At 43.0% G+C, this 27475-nt stretch overlaps 1 protein-coding gene across 2 annotated transcripts in view; it reads left to right on the forward strand.

The window, feature by feature from the left end:
* The window catches only part of ARHGEF4 (Rho guanine nucleotide exchange factor 4), a 120067-nt gene that overhangs the window by 2464 nt on the left and 90128 nt on the right, over positions 1–27475 (forward strand). The window contains exons 2-3 of one of the 2 annotated variants that reach the window (XM_018083141.3): positions 3318–3644; positions 9017–9146. In XM_018083141.3, the coding sequence (XP_017938630.3) occupies positions 3318–3644; positions 9017–9146 (457 nt within the window). Of the gene's footprint in view, positions 1–3317; positions 3645–9016; positions 9147–16269; positions 16585–27475 lie in introns of those variants that run through there. The other variant, XM_008930176.3, reaches the window with a different exon arrangement.

Consider the following 27475-nt stretch of genomic DNA (forward strand, 5'->3'; position numbering starts at 1 on the left):
CTGCCTTTTCCACAGCAAACGGAAAAAAACCCTCATGGAGTCAGGGTCTCCTTTTCACACTGTATTGTGTTCTAATCCAGGTAACACATGAAATCCTTGGCATAGGCTGGATCTCACAGAACAGATTGTATCTTCAGAAGGGATCTCTTGAGTGGCTGGAGCCTTCAAAAGCAGACACTTCCTCTGTCGGTAGCTTTTTAATCTCAGAGAGGATTTCCCATGTTGTAAAGTGGCTGGGAGCTTAGGAATCTCTTTCAGTGGCTAAGCACAACCCCCAGAGTGACTGAAACTGAGCTGTCATTGAGATCCCAGGACATGCCTTGATCATGCTACTTTTGCTACTTTTTCAGTTTCGTTGCTGATGAGTTTTGTCATTAAGAAATGGGAGAATAATTTTGTTGAGCAGATTGTCACAAGTGGCGCTTGAGAGACGGTATGAGCTCCTGCATACCCTGAGCAGACAATTTCCAGAGTGTTCACTAATCTAGAACTGCTGAGGGCTGCTTGTGTTCTACTCAAATGAGCCCTCACACAGCTTTTGCTGCTGTTGCCTTTTGTCTCTCACATCCCAGTGTACACAAAAGTTTTGATACCCTCCAAAATGATCTTAGCCTACCCTTTCTCCCTACTTTTTTTGTAGAAGCTCCCTGTTTTTTGCGTAGACACAAACAGACAAATGGTTGGTAGGAGCATACACGACTAATGGCACCACCAGATAGACCAAACCATGGCTTTGCCTAATCAAGTCTTGAAAACCTCTACTGCTGATGATTTCAAGACCTTTCTGGGAAACATGTTCCTGGAGAATTTTTTGTTCCTCGTGCCCAGCCAGAACTTTCCAAGCTACAGTTTCTGGCCACTGCCTTGTGTCATTGTCTAGCATTACTGAGCGGAGTTTGATCCCTCATCCATGTAAATATAAAGTTGTTGGTGACTGCCCTTATATTGCCTCCAGTGCCCTCTTATGAGCTTAAATTGCCTCAACCTCTCTGCACATATTCCCAGTGAAAGTGTTTTGGTTGACTGGCTTGGGGTTTTTAGCTGATCCAAAGAAGTGTATGGGTGGCAGTTGGAGAAGTGAGGGCTGTAGTACCAGAATTGCTGGTGGAAAATGGGGAAGAGAATTTACTTTATTCCCCTCTGTGCTCAGCTTTACTTGAAAACCTTTTGTTTTCGTGGGCATCAACTTAACCTACAAACCTAATAGAGGACACAACATTCCAGACAAGACACTGCAGTGTTACACCAGCCTAGGAAAAAGCAAGAGACTTGGACTATACATGCTGTCAACAGATGAAGCCTCTCAGAGGGTGAATAAAATCACTGACCTGTAAATAATAGCTCAAAAGAACATCTAGAAAAGAGTGGAAAGATGTGGCATGTGTAAAGCCTTGAATAGGCAAGCCCACATCCTATAATGTAACCATTAGAAGCAAATAAATAATTACTTTAATTGATTGCTAGATTAAATTATTCAAAGAAAATCATAAAAAATTTAAATGGTATCTAAGCCACATGAAAACAGTTTAATTTTCCTGATTCTTCTGGAGATTGCAAAATATGATATCTGAAATTGGGCAAATGTAACTGGAGCCTGGAAATGAATGTAAATGTCCCAGCTTTTAAAACATAACATCTATTATAGTAAAGCAGATAGGGCTTTATTTACTTCCATTTTCATGAAATGAAGTAGAACTGCACCCTGGATTTTGTAACTGAAGTTGTTTTTTTCAGAAACCCCTGAAAATACAACAGAGACATTGGGCAAAGTATAGTTACAGTATTAAGTCTTCCCAGCACAATTATCCTCTATGCACTAAGCATGGCCTTCCCAATGTATGTTGCTTAGTAAAGAGGTCATAAAATTAAGTTTATCAGTGGATTTGGAGAAAATTTCTTTTCTGTTCCACATAGAAAAGACCTTATTTCAAAACAAATGCATAATTGTGAAGTTCTTGAGTTCACTTCCCAGTGTGCCCTCCAGTAGGGGATTTGTACATATTCCCCAAGCCCCCAGCCAGGTGTTTTTTCCAGTGGTGTGGCTTTATCTGTGTTACAGTGCTGTGCCAAACTGCACTGGATCAGCTTGTCCTGGACACCTCTGGATGCCACCTTGGTAAGTAACTCTTCTTCGCCTGGTGGGGCACAGAGCAGCCCCTCTCTGAGTACCTGCTAGTGGTTAACATTCTCAACATTCTCCAGGTTACCTCCAGGACAAAGATTTTATGCAGAAAACAGCAAGACAGAACCATTACCAGTTTGCCCATCTGTCAGGAACTTCGTTACATGTTTAATTAATCTGTTTGTGGCATGATTTTACTTACATAATTGTGTTATTCAGCAGGCAAGCGCAAACTGTCCTAAAATGTCCCATGTTTGGAATTTGCACATTCTCCTCACTCCTCTCCAGTATGATGGCATTAGGCACAGAACATCAGCAGGAAACACTTTCCTTTTTCACAGCATCTACTGTTTCTAGACTGTGGCATCTCTTACCAGGGGCAAAAAGAACTGATCTGGAATTGTTGGTTAGTTGAGAATAGAGAGGAAGTGCCTGGAGTTTGGTTTTATTGGGGTTCTTCAAAGGAACTGTGGGAAACTGGACAGATACAACTATCAAGATAGAGCATTTTATTTGTCATGAAAAGAGACTCCTGATCATTCATTCCCCAGTGTCAGTGTCTCCCACCTTAAATATTATCGATTCTAACACTGATGCTACCTGGAATAGTCGTTGGTTGCCTCAGGGCACACTTGCTTTCCAGCTGTTCTAGTGTAAAAGCTGTAATTTTGTGCAACCACTCAATGAGAGTGAAAGGCAAAGCTGTTCAATTCCTTACTCTTGGCCCAGCATCAAGCAAATAAAATGGATAGTGTAAAGAGCACATCAGGAAACACAGGGCTTGGTATATCAGACCTGCAGGCATCTAGGAAGCCTTTTTCACATTATATAACTGAAGTACAGTCAGAAAAGCAGAGACAGACAGGAGGTCATTTTCCTATTTTCAGAGATACTATCTGTCTTTGTAAATAATATTATACAGACAGAGTGACCTAAATCCTAGTAGTAATGTTATTGTAATATGCCATCTAGAATGAGGGTGAAAAGGGCCCTGTCCTGTGCAAAGGGAGTACATATTGCACTCTCAAAGGATCACAGAGCTGCTGCTCCAGGGTGGAGTCCTCCTAAGTGTTTTCTTCTGAGTAGTTCTGGAGCTGGATAACTGTGCTTTGCTATCTTCTGTTCAAACTGACTTGAAGCAAACAACATTTCCGTCCAGCAAACCCTGTGTTTTCACCTGCTGTTTGTAAAACAGGAGTCTAGACAGCAATGCCAAACTGCACCTGAAAAGAGGCCAAATAAGAAATGGGTTCCCCATCGCAAAAGGAGGCCCCCCTGGGTCCCACCATCCCCTCGCCCTGGCTCCACCCTGGAGAGCAAAGCCTGGAGGCTTTCCTGCCTTGCTCCAGATGGAAAAGCTAAGGAGATTCCAGAAAGGAGGAGGAAGAGACCTAAACCCCTCTATAAGTGCTTCAGCTTCGATGATGTTTGGATGGAGAGGAACCAAAAAAGGAAACTAGAGAAGGAGACACAGCCAGAGAGAGGGGCTCAATCGCAGCATCTCCCAGGGGACCCGTTAAAAGTAAGGAGCCGTACACCGTCGTCCTCGTCCTCTGGCACTCTCTTCCTCTCTGCTCCAGCTGCTTCTCTCTGCTGTCATCATGTTCCTGACCTTGAACTTTATCTGGTGCCACTTCTGTCAGCTTTTCTGTGGGCCTGGTACTCTGCAGGGACTGATGGAACACTAACCTGGTCCATAAGTGATGGTATCTGAAGGTGGTGGGTTTTTTAGTCACTGCAAGCAAACAGTTCTTGCCCTGTGCTATGCTGGAAATAGGATGCAAGAGCATCAGGTTGCTCTGTGAGCTGAGACATAGGGAGGGCAAGGAGCAAATCAGAGTTTCCTTAAATCAATATAAATTAAACAGATGAAATCTCATTCTGTGCCCTGTGGCATTGCTGTATAACTTTAATAAGGGACTTCTAAATAAGATTTCCCTTGTATCCGAGGCCAACTCCACAATTCTTACTGAGGCAAATTCCTGCTGTGAAATGCTCGAGAGAACATTGCCATTGGAGTTTTAGTCATTAATATTCTCCTCTCCACTGGGGGAGACTTTTAGATCAGCTTTATGATTGCTTGTGACAAACTTTGTGGCTGTTGTGACTCACACTGATGGCATCTGTTACTCTTGGGTCCAGAGCTAAGGTCTGTTCCCTTCAGGGAGAGCCATGAATCTGCATCCAAGAGCCAAAAGTAGCCTTCATATATAATAAAGAACTTCTGGGGAGAAAGGACATGAGATTAAGGGATGCTCCTTGCAGTATCTCATGATAAGATGGAAAAAATTTCTGATCAAGCTTGAAATCAAGTAGCAGATATTCAAATAAAAGCTTTCCTCGGGGTTTTCTGGTTTTGTCTGTTGTCTGTATTTGTTTCCCTTTCTCTCTGTTGTCCTGGTTGCCTGTTTCTTCTTGCTCTTGCATTAAAATGACAATCTTAGAGGGCAGCTGAGGCCCCAGTTGTCCTGTCACCACTTCAGAATGTGTTTGAACTTATGGGCACAAATAGTTCTGTGAATGGTGAGGGGGAAACATTCCCCTGACATAGCTTAGCTTTCCCAGGGAAAACCTGCTGCCTCATGCCAGCCTGGGGGTGTCTCCCATTGAAGCAGATGGACACCTGGGACAGGAAGCCAGGCCAATTCCAGAAACAGGGTTTCTGAAAAACTGCCAGCTGTTCTTCCCTCCCCAGGGACAAGGACTAGAAATCTGTGCTATTTTGTATGTGTGGGGCTCTTCAGAACAAAGTGTTGCCAGTTGCTGCTTGGATGGGTGCTGGGTATGATTCTGTGAGGTTTCCTGCTCTCAGATCGGTGAGGATGCTTCCCTGGCTCAGCTCCATAGTACCAATGTGTCGGAGATAGTGAGTAAGGCTCCTGAGGCATGTGGATGTTAAGGTGAAAAAAAATTTAGTTGGGTTACTTTTGCATTTTGTTCAAAGTTCTGAGTGCTTAGTGTTGTACAGGATGATACAAGGTAGTGAAAATGAATCCCTGGCTTACACAGGCTCAGTGATAAACAGAAATCAGTAAAACATGCTAAAAATATTCCTCACAATTCCTTGACAAGCAGATAGCGATGGAAATGTAGCCTGTGCTGCAGGGCATGTTGGCCAGCACTGAGACCATTAGTGCTTCAGAGAGGAGTGACCAGTTGTCCCTCAATAGCTTCCCCTGGAGCCATCAGATTACACAGTTTGAATGCTGTCTGCTCTGCTCACTGAATGCACATTTGGATGCTGCCAGAAAACAGCTTCCCCTTTAAGCATTTCCACCCCTATTTCCTGGTGCAAACTTACCTCTAAATCAGCATCAGCTGCACAATGATTTGCAGCTGCCCCTGTGCCCATGGAGACACCCCCATTATCAATCATCTGCCTTTCCTGGTTCCTTCTTCTCCGGATAATAGAGATAAGCAGAAGATATTTAGTAGCATGTAGGTAGATTTGGGGTTTATGTTTCTGTCAGTCTGTGTTATGTAGGTTATTGACACTTTAATCTTTGTGGGCAGGCCAAGAAAGCATAATGCTGGTTTATTAAGAGAACTGTTGGGATTCAAGGGCTATTTCCTGTATGACCATATAACTGCATTTCTTGGCCGGTACTTTTAATTTATAATAGTAATCACCCAATTTCTTTTCTCAGTTGTTGTTTTCTGCCATTGCAATGCTCTAGTCTTGTAATAGTGCAGGCTTATTCGTGCTCTCAAGTGTCATGGGAGTGCTGTCACAAGCTGCAGTGTTTGAGGGCAGTTTTAGAAGGATGCTAAATCCCCTTTAATAAGAAGAAACAAATTATCACAAAAGCAGCTTTGTAAGATGTTCATTGTCTGTTGTGGTTTTGTGACTGTGACAAGGCGACTGTATGGGCCTTTGGAGATCTGAAATTTCAAGTCTGATGTTTTCTGACACACGGCTGCCTTGGGATGAGTGGCTTCTGTTGTGACAAGTCACATTGTGTTAAGTCAAGATGAGGTCAGCACACAAGGTGATGTAATGTTGCATGGGGGAAACAACTTAATAGAGCAAAGCAGGGAGGAATTCTTGGTTTTTTCAAGTGCTGATTTCTGGTACTACTCTATGATTCAGGTCAATGTACACGGATTAGTATAGTGGAAATATAAGGCTAATCTGAGGGCTGTCAGTTGGGATTCAGAGGGAGATGGACAAACAATCAAGAAACTACCTCCAAACTAAAAAAATAACCACTTAAAATACCAGTCCTAAACAATTCTATATAATGGTCTTTGTTTTGCTTAGGTCCAGTAAGCTGCTCTGCTGCTTTAAATGGGAACAGCCTGTGTAAATTCCCAATCAAACTCAAAGCTTGACCCAGCTGTCCCTTATAATGAGATGCTACCAGTAACAAGCTGAGCAGGTTCTGATCTTGGACCTTAAAGTCTTAACGTAACACCCTCCCCCCCAAGGGGAAGAAGAGAAACTCATATAGCTGTGAATGAATCTACATTCTTCTGCTTGGCCATAGGCTTTGCCCTTTACATGGTGCTGGTTTCATGCTGTAGCCTGGGCTCCTCTTACTTGTTTCTAATGCAGTATAAGTTCCCTAACTGGAGCAGAGACTATGCCCAAAACCACTGACATATGTAACGCTGTAATGGCAATGGGCTCTGTTTTGGGAATTATTTTTGCAAAAAATTTGTAGTGATGTCTCTGAATTGTCTGCCTGTTCCCATCCTGTGCTTTCCTGTTTCAACAAAAACTTAAACCCTGGCTGTTAAGCTTGATACCTCTTGAGTGCACAGCAATAGGAGCACAGACGTGGCTTCTATGTGCATTTGTTCAAGCACAGTTTGTGTGCTGCCAAATTAGAGAGATTCCTAAAAGGCCCATCAGGGGGCTATACCCAGAGGGGGAATTGTGCAGAAAAAGCTCTCTTTTATTTTGAAAGAGAAATGAGAAGCAGTGAAAAGCAGATCTTTAGCTTATTGCCCTGAATATGACTTCTGGAAATCTGATTTTACCATATCCAAAATAAGAGAAAATGAAGTTTTGCTGGGTGCTACCACAGTTATGAGCACTGTGGGCACCTCAGACACACTTCAAGAGGGTAATGAACATGCTTTGGAGAGGGGATTTAATGAGAAAAATCTCCCTCTCTTGTGCACCTGACAAAGCACAGACATACAACAAGGGTAAATGCCTCTGCCAGGGACTGAACTGCTGTGCATAAGAGCATAGAAATAATCCCCTGGAACCTCTAAAAAAAAGGATCTGTACTATATTCTGGTCCCTCATTTCCCCTCCCCTCCCTTGTAGGTTGTGGAAAACACTGCCCACATATTACTAATGCCCCTGAAAATGCTGCTTCTCCCAACTTTGTGTTGCACAGGCCTGTCTCCCACGCTGTACAAATCAAAAAATGCATGTACCTGAAGTTTGCTCTGATGTCCCAGGGATTAATAAGAAGCCTGCAATTTTTATTGTAACAGCCCTAGGACAGGATTCTGCTTTCTAGTCTTACACAGAACAATAATGCTTTCTATCACCTTTCATGTAAATAACCTCGACTTTACCCTTGACATTTTCAGAGCTGTGGCCCAGTAAGTTGTCTCGCTTGATTTCATTGTCACTGGAAGAGCATGTGCTCCCACTGGGGCTTTGCTGTGACTTTTCTAGAAAAACAGGCACTGCTCAGGTTAATTTGAACAGGGTTCATGTTATCCCTCAGGAGATGGTGATCTGAGCCAAAGTATTGACTGTGTTCTTTGTTTTAGGAAATGGCCGTGTTCTCTTTGTTTTAGGAAAGTAAGTCCAGGGAAGAAAAGCAAACCAGGCACAGAGCAGCAGCACTCTCAGCTGCTTGGGCACTGTGTTCTGCTTAGTTTTGGAAGGAGATTTTGACTAATGACCATTTTCTAAAGAGGAGGCTTCAGCATCAAGGCTAGTCAGCAGACTTTATGCTGATGGGGCATCATGTGGGTTGGTAGGGAGAAGGAAAGATCCTAGATAAACTACTGGACCTCAGTAAACCAAGATACCAAATTTTGTCTCCAGTGAAGGATGGATATGTGGTAACTTAATGTCACAGCAGGAAAAGGAAGGGGCATAGGCAATAGAGATGAAAACTCTATTGGAACCAGTGCTTACTGACCAGCTGATCTCCCAGTCACCTGCAGTCACTGGTGTTTTCTCTGTGTGCTAGCCACAGGAGGTATGGGGGAGAAGAGAGAGAAGGAAAAAGGGATAAAAGTGTCCCTGCATTATGCATGAAGTGCTACATTCTGTATCAGAGGTCATGAGCTATATGTATGTATCTATACATTTTCCCCTTTAAATCAGCTAAAGTTCATTCAGATCTGGCAATGTTTTCAAAAGAGTTTTCAAAGTTTTATAAAGTTCTGTAAGTTTTGTAAAATCAATCAGCCAGGTAGAGGAGAAAGCAAGAGTTCTTATTTGTACCTTTAACTGAAGAGAAGAATGTTGTTATCCACATTCTATATGGCTGGGGACTGGTACCAATAAATCTCTGAAGGGAAAAGCTTTATTTGCATATTAAAATACCAGAACAGGAACTATTTGTTATAAAGCTGTAGGAACAGTTCTGTAGCTGAGGGGATGACTTGAGTTGATGTGCTTTTCCATCCCACTAGAAACACTTAGGAAGGAGCGAAACATTCTGTGAATGTAGGTGTGTGTGGTTGTATGTGAAGTATGAATCCAGCATCTGATTATCCACTTCTCCTGTTCTTATTACTTGCAATTTTCCTGCCTTCTCACTGTTTTTAACCTCTCTAGCTGTAGTTATCCATGTGCGTCTACTAATGTTCTGCTTACTTACATGAGCAGGTACCAGAGGTGGAAAGAGGTGCTATATTTTGTCCTACAGGACTAGTTTAATGTTTGTTGCCTTTGTTTTTCCTCTCCTGTTGCAGGCTGGAATAAGTCCATCCATCACATCTGCTGTTGCCTTTGACATCCTGCCACTGAAACTGCACCCATTTTCGCAGAGCACTCCGACAGGCCTGGACTGCGTGGGCTGGAAACGGCGCATCTCCGCTCCTGGTGTGTACCCCAGTCTTAGCTGGGCATGAGTTATGAGAGCATTAAGCTTTGGTTTATTGCATATGGAAGCTTTGTGTGCAGTCTAACCTATTTATGATGCCTGGGCAGAAACCTGCTTTAGAGTCGAACCTTTCATGTGCTTTTCATATTCTGGATTGTTTTCTCCCTGAGTGAATAACCAGAGTGGTGTTTAAAGGCAGTGGTCAGCTTTTGAGTGGAGATCTCTCATGGCAATGCTGGTGTGCTTGATGCAGCAGCACTGTGTTGTCTGAGGATAACTCAGTCTCACCTGGGATGATGCCATGTATATCACACTCCTGAATTAGGTTTCTGCAGATGAAACAGGCTCTCTGCCTTTGTTTGCTGGAGAGCACTACGGTGGGTACAGTGAGGCTCCTCTCAAGTTGCTAATTAGGCACCAAAGCAACTAAATGAGCCTCTAGAGATACAAGTTTCCTGTACTTTAAATCCCCTTAAAGAACAAGTATGCCGTATTTTCACGAAGTTTCGTGTCTGCTTCATTTCCAATGACTGACGCTTTTTCAGAATTAAAATGTAAATTGCATGGATTATTAAACAGGGAGATGTATCCTTGCCAGGTTTTTAAATTCTCCATCTGACAGTGCCTGCCCAAACACTGCAGATATCTCTATCACAGCACTTTGGGGTAGAATAAAAAAAACAGAATGCAGAGGAGTTGTTTGGCGGTTCATAATCTAGCCAGGAAAAGCCAGCCACAGTTGGGTGCCAAGCTGCTATTTCTGCCTCAGAAGGTCTCTGTACCATTGATTTAACACTGTTGGAGTTACCTAATCAAGGGACAATAACATTGAGTTGAATGGTCATAATATTCTGTCAAGCAAAACTGGTTTGCTTTCTGACACTGTGTACAACTCTTGCACAGAGTCATGAGGCTTCATCTGGAAATAGGAAAACAAACTACTTATTATCATAGTGTCAAGAGCCCTGCCTCTGCTCTCTCAGTACTGAAGGCTTTGATCACTTGCTGTCACAAGCATCTGGTGTTGCCCCAATGCTTATGACCAGCTCCCTGGCTGAATTAAAAAAGCTGCAGCTTTACTTCTTGGAAATCCCAGATGGAAACCCATCATTGTCAAGTTGTCGGTGCATCTCTGACATCAGCTGAAATCCCTGAGCACTGCTGTCATAGAAGTAAATTCAGAGTCACAGCTGAGACAAATTTCATGGTAGTTCCCAACTGGGACCTGAGGGAGTTAAAAAATATGTATGAATTTCTAAAGGTGAATAGGGGGTGTAAATGTATGTAGACTGACCAGCTGGCAGTGCTGTAGGTGTTTATATGCTGTCTAGAAATGGGGCATGCAACTGAATCATCTATGATTCACACAATATTCCTGAGCTAGGTACAAGTGAACTTCATACCGTGGCCTAAGCCTGGACTTCAAGAATTTCTGGGTAAATGTAGCAAAATAAATGAAATGGAGCAGAATCATTTTTTTTAACACCAAAACCATGTTCATGTGGGAGTAAAACGGTGGAGAGAGGAAGCAGAGATTCCTCTGCCACAGCCATCTCTTTTAGCTGCTGCGTGTGGACTTCATTTGAAGCATTTTGGGCATGATGAATGTGTGCACCTGTCCTTCCTGTGGTGGGATGTGGCTGAGAAGAAAACTGCAAATTACTGGAGTAATACTCTGAAGCTGATGGATCAGTTTCAGGATTGGCTGTGTCCCTGAGGCAGCAGTAGTGCAGCAGAATGCAGAATCTTTGATTCTTACACAGATTTGTTGTGATACCTGTTGCTTTTGTACAGAGCTGTAGATCATGTAAAACAAATATAAAATTAAATGATGACTTAATTTAATCTGATTTTAAGTTTTTTAACTCCAAGGCTGCAACGGCTTATATTAATGATCCCAGTTTATGCTTAGTCATAAAAGACACTGGATATGAAAGTGCTGTGCAATATGTAGTGGTACTATATACCTCCTTGTTGAAAATATGGATAAATTTCTCACTGTTAAAGTCTGCACCTGGTCACCTCATGCAGGGACTGCTGCAGAGACTGTGGGGAACAGAGTATTTTGTAAGCCTCTCTAGTTCTTCAGGTATGTGATGACTGTCAGGACCCCAGCCCAAAAGGTGCCATGCACAGCTGGGAGACTTCTGTCATGCACCTCCCCAGTACCTGGGGACAAGAGCTTAGCTGGGCACAGACTTACTGCCTTAGGTGAGGCTGCCCGTTTGTTCCCAGCTAGACCATACCAGGAGTGCTGGGAGAAGAGTTTAGTTTTAATGCTGAGTCTGCTGTGCTCGTTACCTTCTGCTCACCAGCTGCTGCCACCAGAGCACGGAGACATCGCTCTCTCTGCCTTTATACCATGATGGAAGAAAAGAGGCCGGCTCAGGGCTGTCACCGGGCTGTCCCAGCAGTGGGGAGCAGTCACTCTGAGCATTTCTCTCCCTGTCCCCTGCGGTGCCCGGGCCTGACAAGCCGTGTGGCACCAGCAGGTGGCTCTGGCCCCTGTGAAATGCGGGGCCGTGCCACCGCCGTGTGCGCCGGGATGGGCTGAGCCGGGACACCCCCTGTGCACACACCTACACCCCAGAGTTCGCAAAGTTTACTGTCCTGTTCAAACATCGGGAACGTTTAAATACTTTGGAAGGGCTTCCCTGACTGCTACACACTTCAGCAGGTAGTGTTGATGAATATAAAGTATCTTTCCCCTTTAATTCAGAGAATCACAGAATATTCTGTTGGAAGGGACCCACAAGGATTATTTAGTTTAACTTTTGGCCCTGCACAGGACACCCCAAGAGTCACACCATGTGCTTGAGAGTATTGTCCAAATGCTTCTTGAGCTCTGTCAGCCTTGGGGCTGTGCCCACTGCCCTGGGGAGCCTGGGCAGTGCCCAACCACCCTCTGGGGGAAGAACCTTTCCCTGAGATCCAACCTAAACCTCCCCTGACACAACTTCAGAACATTCCCTCGGGTGCTGTCCCTGGTCCCCACGGAGAAGAGCTCAGTGCCTCCTCTTCCCCTCATGATGAAGTTGTAGACAGTGATGAGGTCTCCCTTCAGTTCTCCTCTTCTAGTTGTCAAGTTATTCCCATGTCTTCATTTGTACCTTGCAGTATGTTCCTCACTGCCAGTGTAGGAAACAAGCTACTTCCTAATGTAGATATGGGAATGCTTTTCTGCTTTTTGGCAGCTTCTAAAGATCTTTAGAAACCTTTGACATAGGAATTGCACCAGAAAAGGTGTGAGAGGGAAGGGCCTAAAATGTACTGGAGTGAGCAGTAGAAGGATAACAAGGCTTTGGGTTAAAGCAGTGGACCAGCATGTTTGTCTTTTAGGCTATCATACCTATCCTCTTCTTCCCCATCTCTCTCCTGAGACAGATATTTGTTTATTTATAACCTGCAGACTTTGCCTAAAATTGTGGATGTTCCTGCTCTTGCTGTTACCTCAGCCAGAGACTTTACTATTCTTGTGCCAGCTTGTTACATCTTCTCAGAGGTTTTCCCAATGCTGTCTCTCAGAGAATCTGTGAAACTTTTGTTTCATTTTTTTTGTGGATAGGGATACACATAGGACTGTAAACCTTCAGGGTTTGTCATACCCTCATAGAGGGAGAAACTTGTAACTGGTGTATTACAAGATCAGGTTTGCAGCTGCGCTAGAACAGATCTTAAATGTGTATTATTTAAAATCATTATTTAAATGCAGACCAGATCCTTTAGGCAACTTTCTATGAATCTTGTCAGACTTAAACAGCCTAAGATCTTTTGGTTTCCTGCTATCAGATGTCTACAAGAGATGCCCTGGAATTACACCACAGTGCTGGTGTTGGTTGTGCCAACCAAAGAGGAATGAACTCATCGTGACTGATGTGCACTGATGAACATACTGGTGGCCTTGGAAATCTTGCAACAAGAATAGGCCAGCCAAGTTCTCAAAGGCTGAATCTTTTGTGGATAGTCTGGAAAACAGTGACCATTTAGTGATACTGAGTTATCCTCTGGCCTCCCTGGTGTAGCGGAAAGTATTTCTCAGAGGCAAAAGGGACTGTTTGTTTACTCAACATCATGTGGCCAACTTTCATCTTATTTTCCCAGCTATAGATGGGCTGTTAAACTCACATTTGGCAACAGCTAATGTGAAGATGTTTGACAGCCACTGGAGAAATCTGTTCTAGAGGGAAAATATTAGCTCAAAACCAGGACTTCATTATGTCTTATAAATATTTAGCAGTCCTGTAGTTCAGCAAAATAACAAGCTGAGCTATTTATTCCGGTTTTGTCATTTTAATTCTTGAAGGGACACAGAAGAAAGTGGTATGCAAGTTCCCAGATGTGTATCATTGTAGCTGTAGCATGAAATGTCCATTCCATCCTCATTAATCCATACAAGTGTAATTGAATTGAAGTGGCTAAAAAATAATCATGTCGCCTACTGCATGTTTTTCACTTCATGTCTTAATCACAGAAAGATTAGACCCACTGTGTCAATCTTGATTCTGTTTAAGCACAGCCACAAACATTTGCGCTCTGAGAGGTCACTGGTAACATGTCCTCACTCAAAGGTTTTCATCCAGCTTGAGAAGCTGGGCCCAGTGGTGGCTGAGTTCCTGAAAATTTGTCTGAGCAAGTTGAGTGGGATTGGTCATATTAGTTACTGAGGTGAAAGATTTAGCACACCAATAAAAACTTTTCATGGGGCAAAGAGGGAAGAAGATCCTAGTAAATCCTAAATGATTCTGGCAATCACCATTCAAAGCTGTGAGACTACAGAGTACCCAACAGAGGCTAAAAAATCCAACAGATATTTAGAATCAGGCTGTCCAAAGCTCAGTCTAGCTTGACTCCCTTGACCAGGCTGTGCAATGAGATCCTTAATCTGTAGTTGGAGTCAGCTGCTGCTACATCAACTTTAGACTTCCCTCTCTAGTGTCACAGAAGAAAATCTCTGTAGATTTAACAAGAAGATATAAAAACCTATAGTCAGGTGGAACCCTTCTGCCATGAGTTGCAGGCTTAAACTCTGATACAATATTTGCTTTCCACAACTTCCCTTTGTAGTATCTTTCCTCTTTCCATTCTGTTAAAAAATATGCCTCTCCAGTACATAAATGCTCTATTCATACCACTGCAGCACCTTCAGCACTGCTGTCTCTGGCATTTTCAGGGAGCATCCAGAGCAGGGAGTGGGAGAGTTAGCAGAGAACGGATCGAGTGGTGTAAGCAGGTCCAGGGCAGAGGTCTGCCAGGCAAGAGCAGTGGCTACAGAGCCCGTGTAAATAATGTCAGGGTCAGTAGTTCAGTCAGCGAGAGAAACAGGTTTGTGGAGTTCCCTCACTTCTCATGCACCAAGCAGGGATTGCAAGGAGCAAGAGATAATCAGGACTGAATTGTGGCCTCTCCTTAGCGCCTTTCACATCTGAAGAGCTGCCCTGTCCCTTCCTCTTCTCCACACCCTGTGCTGCACATCCACAGAACTGCTGCATTCATCTTTGTGGTCAATGCTTAACTTCCCTCCCCCTCATTATTGTGATCAAGTGTTTCTCTCCAGTTGTACTTCAATGCAGGCAGCTCTCAGAGGCCCTGGAAGAACCAGATCAATGCAGAAGAGTGGTTCTACTGCAGTCAAATCAAGAACACATTTCTATTTCTGTATTAGGGGGCATTACAGAAGATATTTTGGTCTAAGTAGTTACATTCAGAAGATAATTGAAGGCATTATTTTGTTACAGGCCACTGTAGAAATGTTGGTTTTGCTGTTGCTGTAGAGACCTTTCTTTTAAAGAATAGCTGAAATATTTAAGGACTCAAAAGTTGGTTCAGCACTGTTGGGTGCTTTGTAATATTCTGCAGTGATGGAGGGTGAAATATTTTTCTTTTAGGAAATATTCAGTAAACCAGAAGTCTTACTGAAATAAAATAACTCTGATACTGCACAGATAGTGAGGCAAAGTCAAAGAGGTCTCTCTGTCAAAGCAGGCTGTGTTGGCCATATTCCGTAGCTTTATTTACTTTGGAAAGAATTTCCTTATTCAGGAAAAGAAGCATTTTCAGTTCTTGTGTGAAATTAGGCTCCTAGTTTTTGGGTTTGTGTGCCAAACAGAGACATGTTCACTCTGTAAGCAGTAGGAGCAGCTTGGGGGTTCCCCACCTGCTCCTTTGTGGCCCACTGTGGGTGGCTGTCACCCTCCCAGCTTTGCTGGCAGAGCCAAGCTCCTCCTGAGTCTCACCTGGCAAACTCTCACCTGCTCTGGGTAATCTCACGCTGAAGCAATCTAGTTCTGGTCTCACACTGTTTTCTGCTGCACGTGGTACAAACCACGTGGCTACTCTTAAATTAATTTGGTAGTTGGACATATCTGCCATTGTAAGGCAGGTGTTTGAGCAGAGTGGCAGCCCAGAAATGTCCTTTATCATAAAACCTCTGTGGCACCTCCAAGCTGTTGTTAAACTGCACAGGTATTTCTGCATTCTTAGGAAACTAGTATCCGTTTAGAATCCTTCTTATAGGGACACACTGAATCATGCTAGGTAATGAGAATGTAAAACTTTCTAATTAAAAAGTAGTTATTGATGGTGTTTCAGTATAGGACTGAGGTCTCTTACAAAGATCACATATGGAAATAGGGATCATCCCAGGTCTACAGTCTGGGAGTGGATGCTAAATGATTTTTCAAAGCTCCCAGCTGCAACCTCCCCAAATCTCAATCTGTGTTTTTCTGGCTTTGATTTCATTTTGAATTCTTTTTTTTTGAGGACTTACAAAAATAGTTTTTTAATAGCAGCAGCCACAGCCAGTTCTAAAGATGATTAGTTTATATGTTAAGTCCTTTTGGAGTTCTCAGGGGAAGCAGATAACACAAGGTCTCTCTCACTTGGGCATTTTTAAAATGCATGAAATTCTACTACTTCCACTTATTTATTTTTAATCTGACAGTTCTGCTAAATTAGGAGGAGAGATCTCTGTCTCACCCTTGCTTTTTTTTCATGCCTTGAAATCGGCTTTAATAAAAATCAGCTGCTGGAAGCCGCGGTTGAAAGCAGTTGAGCTGCCACAGAGGGAGCCTCCTTAGTGGACCCCTATGATGTCAGGATGCATCGAGGCAAGCGGAGAGGAGGGTAGGAATCCAGCTCAGTGCTCGGGCAGCGCTGCCAGGTCCCGCTGCCCTGGGAGCAGCCGCGGAGCTCCGTGCCCCTTTCCTCGCCCGGCCGAGCAGAGCCCCTGGCTCGCCCTCTCACCCGCCTGCATGAGGACCCAGCAGTGCCCCAGTGAGTCCAGCGGGGCACACAGCGCGGAAAACTGCAGCAGCAGTGGCAGCTCCGGGCTCTCCCCGGGTTCGGATTCAGACAGCAGCGGGGTGGTGTGTGGGGGTGGTGGGATGAGAGGCGTCCTGTCCAGGTACTGGAGCTTGGAGAGTCTTCACTCTGCCACAGGTAAGGGGCTATTTTTTTTTTCAATTATTTTTCCTTTTTTTTAAAAAAAAACCAACCTGCTCTGTGATATTGCACTGACCTTGAGAAACCAAACCAAACCCTCTGGAAAAAGTATATAATTTGGAAATGCAGTCTCTTAGTCTTGAGAAATAAGCAAAACATTCAGTGTTTGCTAGTTATACCCCCTGCAGGCTTACAGCTAAACCAAAACAACATAGACCCTTAATAGACTTCTTAAGTCAGAAGGGAAGAAATAGGTTCTTAATGGCTTTGGAAACTGTGCTTAGGCTTCTACCTGATTAAAGGTGTCCTTGCCTTTTGGAACAGCATTTCTTATTATTATACAGAGCTCAGTGTTAGAGTTGACATTTCTCTGTATGAATTCCAGTATAGAGTATTGCTGCCTTTAGAAAATGTCCAAGCTGTGTGCAGCAGATGAGGGCTAGGTAGGGTTGCCCTGCTGTGCACTGAAGGAGGGAAAGGCAGTTCCCTGAGCCAGCTGCTCAAGTTCAGTTTTTGTTTTCCCATCCATTATTTAATGCCTTTCTGAACCAGAGATATTGGAGGCATGTTCATATAACCTGTTTTGGCTCGGCCTGGCATTCTGGTTTTTAGTCAATGATGTACCTATTTAGGGTTTGAATATTTGAACTGCAAGCATGGTAAAGAAGGTTTCTCATTTCCAAGTGACAGTAGCAAAGGAGCCTGGCAGTGATGGTAACGGCCAATGATTGCTGAGCTGTTCAGCTGCTGCTGTTCAGAGAGATTTTTAGTAGAGCTGCAGTAAATTAGTTCTTCTATTAGATAAATTCAGACAAGTGCCTTCAAGGCCACCAGTGACTGGCATTTCCTTAGTAAAAATACTCAGTGCTACCAGCTAGAATCAAGGCTTGGGAAGAATTCAGGGTGTAGTTCTGTGTAATCTGCTTTAGTCATGTATACTTTTAATTATTGAAAGGTCTTGTAATTCCATCTGCTACTGTAGATTTCAGGCTGTTTAATAAAATCTGCATTGCTGCTCTGGATCCTCTGCTGAAGTGTGAGTAACTGCATGGTCGTGCAGGGAAGGACCACAGCAGGGTGACCAGTCTATCTGACTTTCCAACCCTCCCCCAGAGCTTTTGGTGGCCAAGAAACACTGAACACCTACAGTATGTCCTGAGAGCCCAGAGGCAGGAAAAAGGCTCAGGGTGAGATCAGACCATTGGTGCTCTGTTTTGGGGAATGATCTGGGCCACAAATACAAGGGGATGCACTTTTGTGTTTTGGTAGCATCTGCTGGCTCATTTTGTCTGTAACTGGGAATGCAAACAATCCCCAGCATAGCTCTGACATTGGTATAAAGTAATGCTGGCACAGGATGTTTTTGCAAACTACTGCTGAGAGTTGCACGTGAGGCTGTGGCAGTAGTTCAGTCCCCTCTGTGAGGGTTTGCTGTCAGCTGTCCTGGATGCATTCTTAGTCTTAATCAGGTCAGTTGATACAAGTGGTGTACAGTGATATAAAAGAAGTAAGGTTGATAGCAAAATCAGGCTTTGAGACTAAGTCTCTTTTTTCTAAAAGTACTTTAATTTTTTCCACAATGGTCTTGCTCCAAGGGCTGTGAGGCATGGTGTCATTTTGTGGATGCTGCATGCATTTAGCAGGAAATGCAGAGATGGGAGGAAATGGAATAGAAAATGGTATGGAGACAGACCGAGGACTGACCAAATTAAGTTTCATAATTACAGTGTTGATATATCAATACAATAATAAAAGCAGATCACTGTACTTCAGACTTCTTGCTGCCTTGAAATACTACAATAGGTGTCTTCTCACATGCAAAAGATGTCTGAGTGGTTCACCTCTAACTACTAACAAAATTTAGGTCAGAATTAGGATTAAACCTTGAAAGCAATGCATCTCTCAGAAAAAATTATTTTGTGTTGATTCTTCACTGTGAGAATTCTTCTTTGGATTAAACTGAGGAAGCTGTGGTAGGATTGCTCCTCGTCATTAACATCAATTGGCTGTCCAAGCAGTGAGGTGGGATTTCTTTGAAGCTTGTGCTAAATAATATTTTTGAATGGTAAAGCTTAATACAGTGTTTAAACCAACCAACAAAAAACAGGAGCAACAGCAGCTGGCAGTGCATGAGAGAAATGATAACTAGAATGCATGGGAATGTCATCTCCTCAGAGGAGCTGGGAGTCTCCAGCATCTTTGTACGTGATACACCAAGAAGTTGGAGGGGAAAAAAAGATTATGAACTGTGTGGAAACACTGTGAAGTGCCCAACTGTGCATCAAAAAAGGTCTGGAAGAAGAGTGAATCTCTTTCTCTGTTTTAAAGGGGTTCTGCATTTCCCATAGTGGCCTTTAGGCTGGAGAGGTGGACTTGGCAGACAGGATTTAGCTTTTCTTCTCTCAGTGTGCACATAAGCTTGTATATAGGGATCTTCATACTGAGTCTGTTTCTGTCTAAGATTTCAGAGAAGAAAGATTAGAAATAAACCAGATTTAAGTGACTGAAAAGTAGAGGTGAAAGGGAGGTGGGAGGTACAATTGGAATGCAGCCATTTGAGTTTCTCTTTTACACAATTCAGATTTCAAGGGAGGGAAAGACAGGTGTGTTTGTGTGTTTACACATGGATATGTTTGACAGTGTGTTGACTTCGCCAGTGTAGAAAAGTCAGGTAATGTTTTCCCATTCCTTTTGGTTTGGGGTTGACCTTCTTGTAGTATATTGATCAAGAGGGGAAGCTAAATGTGACAGTTGAAAAGACCTGTTGTTACAGCATAAATTTCTGTGCAAATGCCATTTGAAATGCAACTATGCAAAAAAAAACATTTTTCAGTCTTGTATAGAGTAGCAAATTCTACTGGTTTTTAGTATCAGTGCATGGCATTTTTGGTCTAAATGTCAATAAACAGTCCCTTACATGAGGAGGCCTCTCTCCCTGAAGCTAGATGTAAACATGAAAACAGGGAATGCTTTACAGTTCTACCAGGCTCTTCATTTGAGGATGCCAGGAGACTTCACAAGCATCAGTAACCCTCTCAGAGGGCCTGAGAGGTTGTCAAAGTATGATTTAGGGTAGAAAAGGAGGTATACATGGTTTGATGCTTGGATAGTAACCTTGCTATTTTTAAAGACTTATGAGCAATTTCCAAGTGTTTGTCCTGTGCAGTTCTCCAGTGAGAAAATGACTGGGAGCTGGAGTGGCTCAGCAATTCTGGAAATCAGGCCTTAAGTATCTCAGCTGGACAAAAAACCATGAGGCATCCAAATTAAAGGTCAGTTGTGACAGTGCTCCAGCAAGTGATTCAGTGGAACTATGAACACTCTAAGCCTGGTTTCCTAGCAAGACTTTGTATCCCAGGCTCATGCTGTCTGTATCCCATTCATCTCTGTTGTACAACTCCTGAAAAGTTTGTTTCCCTTAGAATGTTTCCAGATTCAAGCCTGTGAGCAGCTCTCTTTGCTTTTCCAGGTCCTTTGTTGCAGGTCCAATCCCAACCTCATTAATACTTCTGTTTACTCTTTTGCTTGTCCAAGTCGGGAAGGACTGGAAGAGCAAAGAAAGGTGGGGACAAAGGGGGAATCACATCCTGGAGGACTAATGGTTGCCATAGTTTCCCTGAGATCCTCTAAGTATTTGTGCAAATGTAGCAATTTAATTGTACAGGCTACACTTGGGTGCGCCTCCGCACAGTTTTGTGGCTCCTAATATTGAGATATGCCCTTGGGAATATGGCCTTTAAACAAACAAGAAAACATGAAACATGGGTGTGGAGGTTTTTCTCTTCATTCAGAGCTTAAAATGAAAATTGTGGTTTTTTAGAAATGTTTTTTCCAAGTCATTCATTTAATTGTTGTGGCTGAGGAGGGAACCAGTAACAGAGCTGTGGCGAAGGCTTTGAGTCTTTCTTGTTTGGCAAGAGATTTTCTTTTGAGCCCTTTCATTTTCCTTTTTTCTTCCCCCAACCCTGCCTTTTTGGTACTGATGTCTGCAGCTGTGTTCATGGGCTGCAGTGCATACTTCCACCGACCCTCCTTTCTCTAGGGTCGTGCAGTCTGCATGAGTTAGAGGTCACACAAGGGGAGATGATTTAAGGTTCAAATTGCTTCAGAACTCAGGGAGGAAAAAGTTAGTGCCTTAAAGCACACACTGCAGCGTGTTGATGTTCTGTTTCACCCTTAACTTGGCAAATTGTGATCTGGGATGTTTCAGCTGGATTCATTGCTTGTACTGTAACGTGTCCTGTGTGCTCCCTCCCCCCCATAAATCCTGTGTCACCTGCGAGAATAACTTCCATTCATCTTCTGAACAATTAATCGACGAATTAAAAAGAAAAAAAGAAACAACAAATTAACTTTGATTTTTCTCTCTCTGTGAATTCATTTGTGATGGTGACTGATGTGGTTACATTAAACCAAAGGGCGATCCTGGGCTTTTGAGGAAGAATTACAACATTAACATCTCTTGGTTGAATTAGTGAGCTGTCCTAAAGCTTAAGTAAATATTCCTTAGGTGGAAAATACACCTTCCAAATAATGTGTTGAGTGTTGCTGAACTGTGACTTGGCATCACACTCAAATAGTGAGGGCATCTACATTAATTAGTGGTTGAGTTCATTTCAGTGAAGGAAATCTTGGTAAGTGCTTAGTGTGTGTAAACTTGACCACCTAACACATTTAACACACTTAAGAAACGTTTTTTCAGTGCAAACTATCCTCTAGCATCATGCTTTTCCATAAAAGGGTATAGAGAATAGTGTTAATGTAGGTGTTGGAGAGTCTAATCATGTTCCTGTACCTCTGTTTGCAGCAGAACCAGTTTTTGTAAGTTCAGCTATTTTGGAGTTCTAATTACATTTTAATGTAGTGGGGGTGGTAGTTTTAGTTGACTTTCCCTTGAGATTTCTTTGTTTTGTTTCAAAAGGAGTAAATACTTATTCTCATGTCCCTGTGAGGCACAGATCCCTGACTACCAGAGATAAACATTCCTATCTTTGCTGATGCTGTGTTTGCAGGGGGGAAAGATAAATCTTTGGGAGCACTGCCCGTGATACTTCCCTGGGTGTCACAGGTACACCATCTTCATCCTTTTCCTTCTCTGCCTTCAAAACAACTCTCATGAAGAACATTTAAATTGTGATCATCATTTCCTTTGCTGAGAAATATGACAACTTCTAAGACTATTTCCTCAAAGATTAAGTTACCTTTAGAGTAGCATTTCAGACCAGCACTTCTTTGGGATATATCTACGCTTCAGTTGCTGTTATTTTTATAGATGGAAGTGAAACAGCCTTAAGCCACCTGATTTGGATACTGCCAGCACCACCACTCTTGCAGCAGGAAATTTTGTGATCCAAGAGAGCAAATGGAAGGGGGAATAAGGTGGTACCATGAAGCCTATCTGACCCCTCTTTTCTCTACCTTTGGGTAGACATGCAAAGGCTTGGAGTAACTGTGGAATGTGCCTGTTCATTTGGGTTATCTGCATCTAGTTCACATAGGTAAAAAAACCAGCAAAAAATAGGTTATAACATGTGCAGGCAAATAGTGTATATGCCCAGTGGTCACAAAGAATGTGTATAATTGCTGCCTACACATGATGAAGCTTCACTATTGCTGCTTAGCATTTAGTTAAGTTAAACAACGTAGGTAACAATCATGCATGTCCTTTGCCATTGGGATGTGTCCTTTCACTTACTAAGCTTGTCTGTAACTAAGCTTATTCCCTATTAAGGTCTTGTTCTCCAATTCATCTGAATCACCAGAAGTGTCTTTGAAGGATTAGAGAAATATAGCCCTCTTCTGAGGGTCAGTAATTATCTGTAGAGGCTTCTAATTTAATTAGAGTCCTGCTTCATCTCAGAATCCTTTTGTAGTCTGAGGTTTGTTAAACCAACCAACTAGTTCAGTAATTTGCTTAAAATACTAGGGCCAAGCTGGGTGTGCTGGACTGCACAGTTATATGGGTCTGAGCAAGCCCCAAGTCTGAAGATGAGCTATCTTCTTGAACACTGAATGCCTTCAGTGGCTGTGCCATTCGAACAAAGCTGCTCTTAAAAGTGGTGTCTGCACATGAAAGCGAGACATTACCTCAGGTGTAAGCTGATAGACCTCAGTTTGCACCTGGTTAACTGTCTTGGATTACATTGTGTGAACATCCAAGTATTGGCAGCTCTCATTACAAATACACCTCGGGGTGTGTTTGCCCAAGCAGGTATAGAGAGCTCTGCTGTTGTTATTCTCAATCCCTTCTAATCAAGGAGCAAGAGATTCCCTGGACTGTGATGTTGGCTCATAAGAGCTCAAGGAACATTTTTTTGCCATGGAGTACAGAACAGAGTAATGGCTTTGCTGGAGCAACTGAGCCATTTCCAAGTTGTGCTGTATCCCAAGGAGTGCTTATGGAAACTCTAATGCATCAGCCACACTTGCAGCTTATTTTTGCATTCTGTGGCCTCCAGCACAATGTAGGTTGGCAAGTGGTAGTGGAATAGGAGAGAATCCAAGTGCCAAAGGCAACTGAATAAGCAGTTGTATTGAATGTCCTTCTTGTTCTTACTCTGAGTTAAATTCTCTTTTTACCCCATATTTGAGTGTATGTGTGTATATATACAGTCGTTCACTGGTTAAGCTTAGGATATTGCATGTGCTAATTATCACAACTTTCAGTGAGGTTTCTTGAAAGCAAGCATTTCTAGGTTTTGGCTCTAAATTTGCTTATCTACTAATGGATAAGGCTTCTTTTTGAACCATTCCTAAAGGATCTAATTAATGCCTTAATAATAATTTGAAATCCATTTCAAATGTACCATTAAGGTATTTGGTACCATCCTGTTGTATTGGAAGGTAAATTACATGTAAGTATTTATAAAATAACTTGAAAAATAAGTTTTTTGTTTCAGGAACATCAGGTAAATGCAGAGCTTTGATTTTAATTTTCTTTAAAATAATAAAAAACCCCCCAACATTTTAACAGCACTGGAATGTTTCATGTTGAGAATAAAGAAAGATAAGATTGGCAATGTTTTCGTAACAGCTGGCAGAGATTTATTTCTACGTGGGAGTCAAATAGCAAAAGTTTTCCTTATGGCAAATGGAAACAGTTTCCATGAGATTGTTTTGAATTAGCCTCTTTTTTTATTGAAGTTCATCTTTAAAAATTTAGACAAAAAGACGATGTTCTTGGAGGGCCAACATTAGGGCCAAATGATCTGTTTTTAATGGGTAGGATCAAGCTATCTGTGCTCTCCAGCTGCCAACAAAATATTTCCACTCTATGTGTGAAAGCCCCTCAGCTATGCATGAGCCAGGATCACTACCCAAATACACATGCAAAAAGACATTCTTGGAATTTAGAAACTGCAGTTCACAAAGTCTTTTAAGAAGCAAAGGAAGACCACAAACAGGGCTTATGCACTAATTGGCTATGGCTCCCTGTTCTTGGAGCTGTCAATAAGGTTATTCCTTGCAGTGATCTTTAGTCAAGGCATATACAAGTTTGGAGCAGGAAAAGCTGTCTGCATAATTACTGAATTTAAGCAAACCCAACCCAAACTGTTTGGAAACTAAAGGTTCATCTGCAGCAGTAAGGTGCAATGAGGATCAGTCTCATCTGCTGAACCCCAAGGGCTCCTGGAGCTCTGTCTCTGGTGTGATGTCCCTCGCTGTCTCTCAGGTCCCTGACTGCATTTGTTATCCTGCACAGTCTGGGACACAACGTGGCTCTAAGAGAATCACACAAGCCAGCAGCCCTGTGTACTGAAGTGGTCAGCTCAGAGTCCATCCAAAAAACATACACCTGCAGTGTTTGAATCTGACCTCAGCTTCAGTTGTGAAGTACCTGCAGGTGGAAGATGACAGCAGGATGCTGTAGGCAGGTCCAAGAATAAGGACCTCTGAGCTCCTGTTTTGCAGTCCTACAGCAGGCAAACTGCTCATGAGGCTCTTGTTCTATGGCTGTATGCAAAGTGTCTCAGTTCCTGATGATACAGAGCGACCTGGATAAGAGAATAATAGCCTGAATACTGGAGCTGTTGTGTGGAGCTCTGAGTAGCTTCTCAGTTGGCTCAGCTCCTGCTGACTGGACTGGTGCTCTGGCAGGAGGGCCCTCTCTCTGAGCAGAGCTGCATGTCATCGTGAGGTCACTGATAGTACATCCTGCTCAGGGCAAAAACCTACTCTGCATGCCTGAAAGAAGCTTTGACAATAAACCTTTTAAGAGAGTTTATTATGAAAACACAGCGTTACTAATACCCTGAAAACAGTGGATTTGGATCAATTTGAAATGTGGCATTCTTATCAGCCTTAAAAGCCTGAATAAATTAAAAAATATGCAGAACCCATCTGTACTGAAACTTGTTGATTGGATCCGTCAGTTCTCTTTAGAGGAAGCGAAATAATTTATTTTGGGCTATTTTGTGTCCCAATTCTGAGCTTCACCACAGCCTCTATACTGCTGTAAATCTAGGGCCTGGCAGCCCCATTTCATGCTGTTTTACCATCGATACTCTGCATAGGCTGAATTCTGGGGGGGTGGTTTTCTCCTATGCATCTCTGGTCACAGTTGGGGGTATAATGCTCACCTGTGTTCACACTGCTTTTTCTAGCTCATGTGAGGGCACACACTGCCCCCCCCAGTGCCAGCTGATCATCATCCCTGAGCCACTGGGGTGGTCTCCAAAGTGATTGTATTTAGGCCAGCTTATACATCTTTTAGGCAGCCACTTGTGATTGTCAGATCCAGATAACTCCTCTGATCTGAAGAATTTAGCTTTTGGAAGAGAAAAAAAGATCATTCCAAGGGTAAGATAAAGAAATGTCACAGCTTTTCAAGCCGGTGACTTGACACTCAAACAAAATTATTTAAAAATATGCTGAATTAATAATGACCAGGTCATTAGTCTTGACTCATCTAAATCATTCTTGATGCCTGAAATCATAAATGTAGAGTGTGAGCACTGCTGGGTCAATTCCTGAAAGGTTGCTTGGCCAAATATGTGGTTATTTTCTGAGTAAAGGTGGGACCTCCAACCTGGCATTCTGCCTTCCTCTCATATGCTGCCTCTCCTTTTCTCAGTTTTCATTTTTGAGAAAGGCATCTTGATTGAGAAGGTTTTTCCAGTTGCAATAAAAATAAAATATGAGGATGACTTCTGTTTTTTATGGGAATAGAGTGCAAATAGAGGGAAGAGGTGGATCGTTCCATCTGCTTTGTCAGAGGACTTGTCACCTCTTCTTATGTTTTACACTTCTATTAGGGTGTTGGCTGACTTGCAGTGGCACCAGTGCAGCTGTTTGTGACCCAATTCTTTTATCATACCAAGCAAAGAAGGGGCAGTTCAGCAAGTCCTGAGTTCTTTGAGGAAAATGAGCCTTGGCCTGGTGCAAACTGTGTGCAGATTAGAGCAGAAGTAACTTTGCAGTTACTGCCCGGCCCTTACTTAATGTTTTTAATGGCACCTTAACTTGTGGTTTGCTGTGCTGGCTGGAGTATTGATCCTTTTCCCTTCTCTGCCTCCCCCTGCAACCCTGTACTTTGCAAGGAAGCTGATTTGTATTGACACTGATTTCCTTTAATCGTTCTCTGGTTTCCAGAGTCCTGAAGAGCTGAAGCATCCTCTGCCATGGGCTGCTCCTAAAAACTTTACCTGCTGTAGGTTTTGCTTCGGGGCTTCTAAAGCAGGTCTTCCTCCCACCCCAAATCTCAATGGTTTAGGCACCTCTGGAGATGGTCTGGTCCCATTCCCCTGCTCTAAACTCCAGGTTTAAACTCGTGGAGTGCATGATCAGTGAAGTTTGAACATCTCCAGGAATGGAGACTCCATAACCTCTCTGGGCAGCTTCTTTCAGGCTGTGAACCACCCTTAGTGTAAAAATGTTTTATATTTGAATAGAATTTACTGTATTTCAGTTTAGATCCATTTTTTCTTTTCCTTTGGCCAACACTGATCAGTCTAACTCTGTCTTCTGCACTCTCTTCCATCAGGTACGTATACACATCAAGATTCCCCTGAACCTTCTCTTCTCCAGGCTGAACAATCCCAGCTCTCTCAGCCTCTCTGTGTATATCAGGTGCTTCAATACCTTAACCATGCCTGGCCTTTTACTGGCCCTGTTCCAGTACATCCATATGTTCCTTGCAGTCTCATTTGCATTGATTGTCACTTGGGTTCTGGTTGAGTAGAACATGCTGGGTTTTTTTGAGTCCTAACCACCTTAATGAACATCTTTCTGCCTGTGGGTAGTGGAGCAACTGGTATCACATCCAAAGCTTTATCTGTCAAGTGCTTTCTTTGGCAAAGCAGGTAGGGAGATGAAATTTTCTGAAAACTTTCAAAGAAGAAGTGAATTTTTCCTGCCTTAGTCCTGAGGGCCAGGGTTTGCTGACTGTTGGATCACTGCAGGACTCAGAAGTTGCTTCCTATTGATCAGGTGAGCACACAGCTGGAAAGGAAGCTTTGAGAAGACAAGACAGGTCAGAGTTGCTTAGTTGCAGCAGCTCTTGTAGTTGGTGGTTCATTGCTGACATGTGCCTGTACAGGCAGTGTTTGGTGCCTAAACCTCTGGAATAGTGTTTGATTCTTCCTGGGTATGAACTGCATGTATTTTGTTTGATTGTTTGTGGTGGGTTTTTGTGGCCTCTTGCTGCCTATTCCTACACTTGTGAAGCTCGCCAGTGGGAAGTGGGGGAGTCATCATCTGGGCAGTGCTGGTTCTGCTTTTCTGAGAGTAATGTCAGATACCAGCTGGACCATGGCCTCAGCCATATGTCAGGCCAGACTTTGGTGTGCCTGTGAAAGGGATCTGGTTGCACAAATAGTTTATGCAAAGGTGGAGCCTTGTCTGAAGTACCTTTAGGAAGCACTGAGGCTGTGTGCCCTTCGATCAAGCC

The sequence above is a fragment of the Manacus vitellinus genome, unplaced genomic scaffold, assembly GCF_001715985.3.
Source record: "Manacus vitellinus isolate BGI_N305 unplaced genomic scaffold, ASM171598v3 scaffold_60_pilon, whole genome shotgun sequence".
In the NCBI taxonomy this organism is placed as follows: Eukaryota; Metazoa; Chordata; class Aves; order Passeriformes; family Pipridae; genus Manacus; species Manacus vitellinus.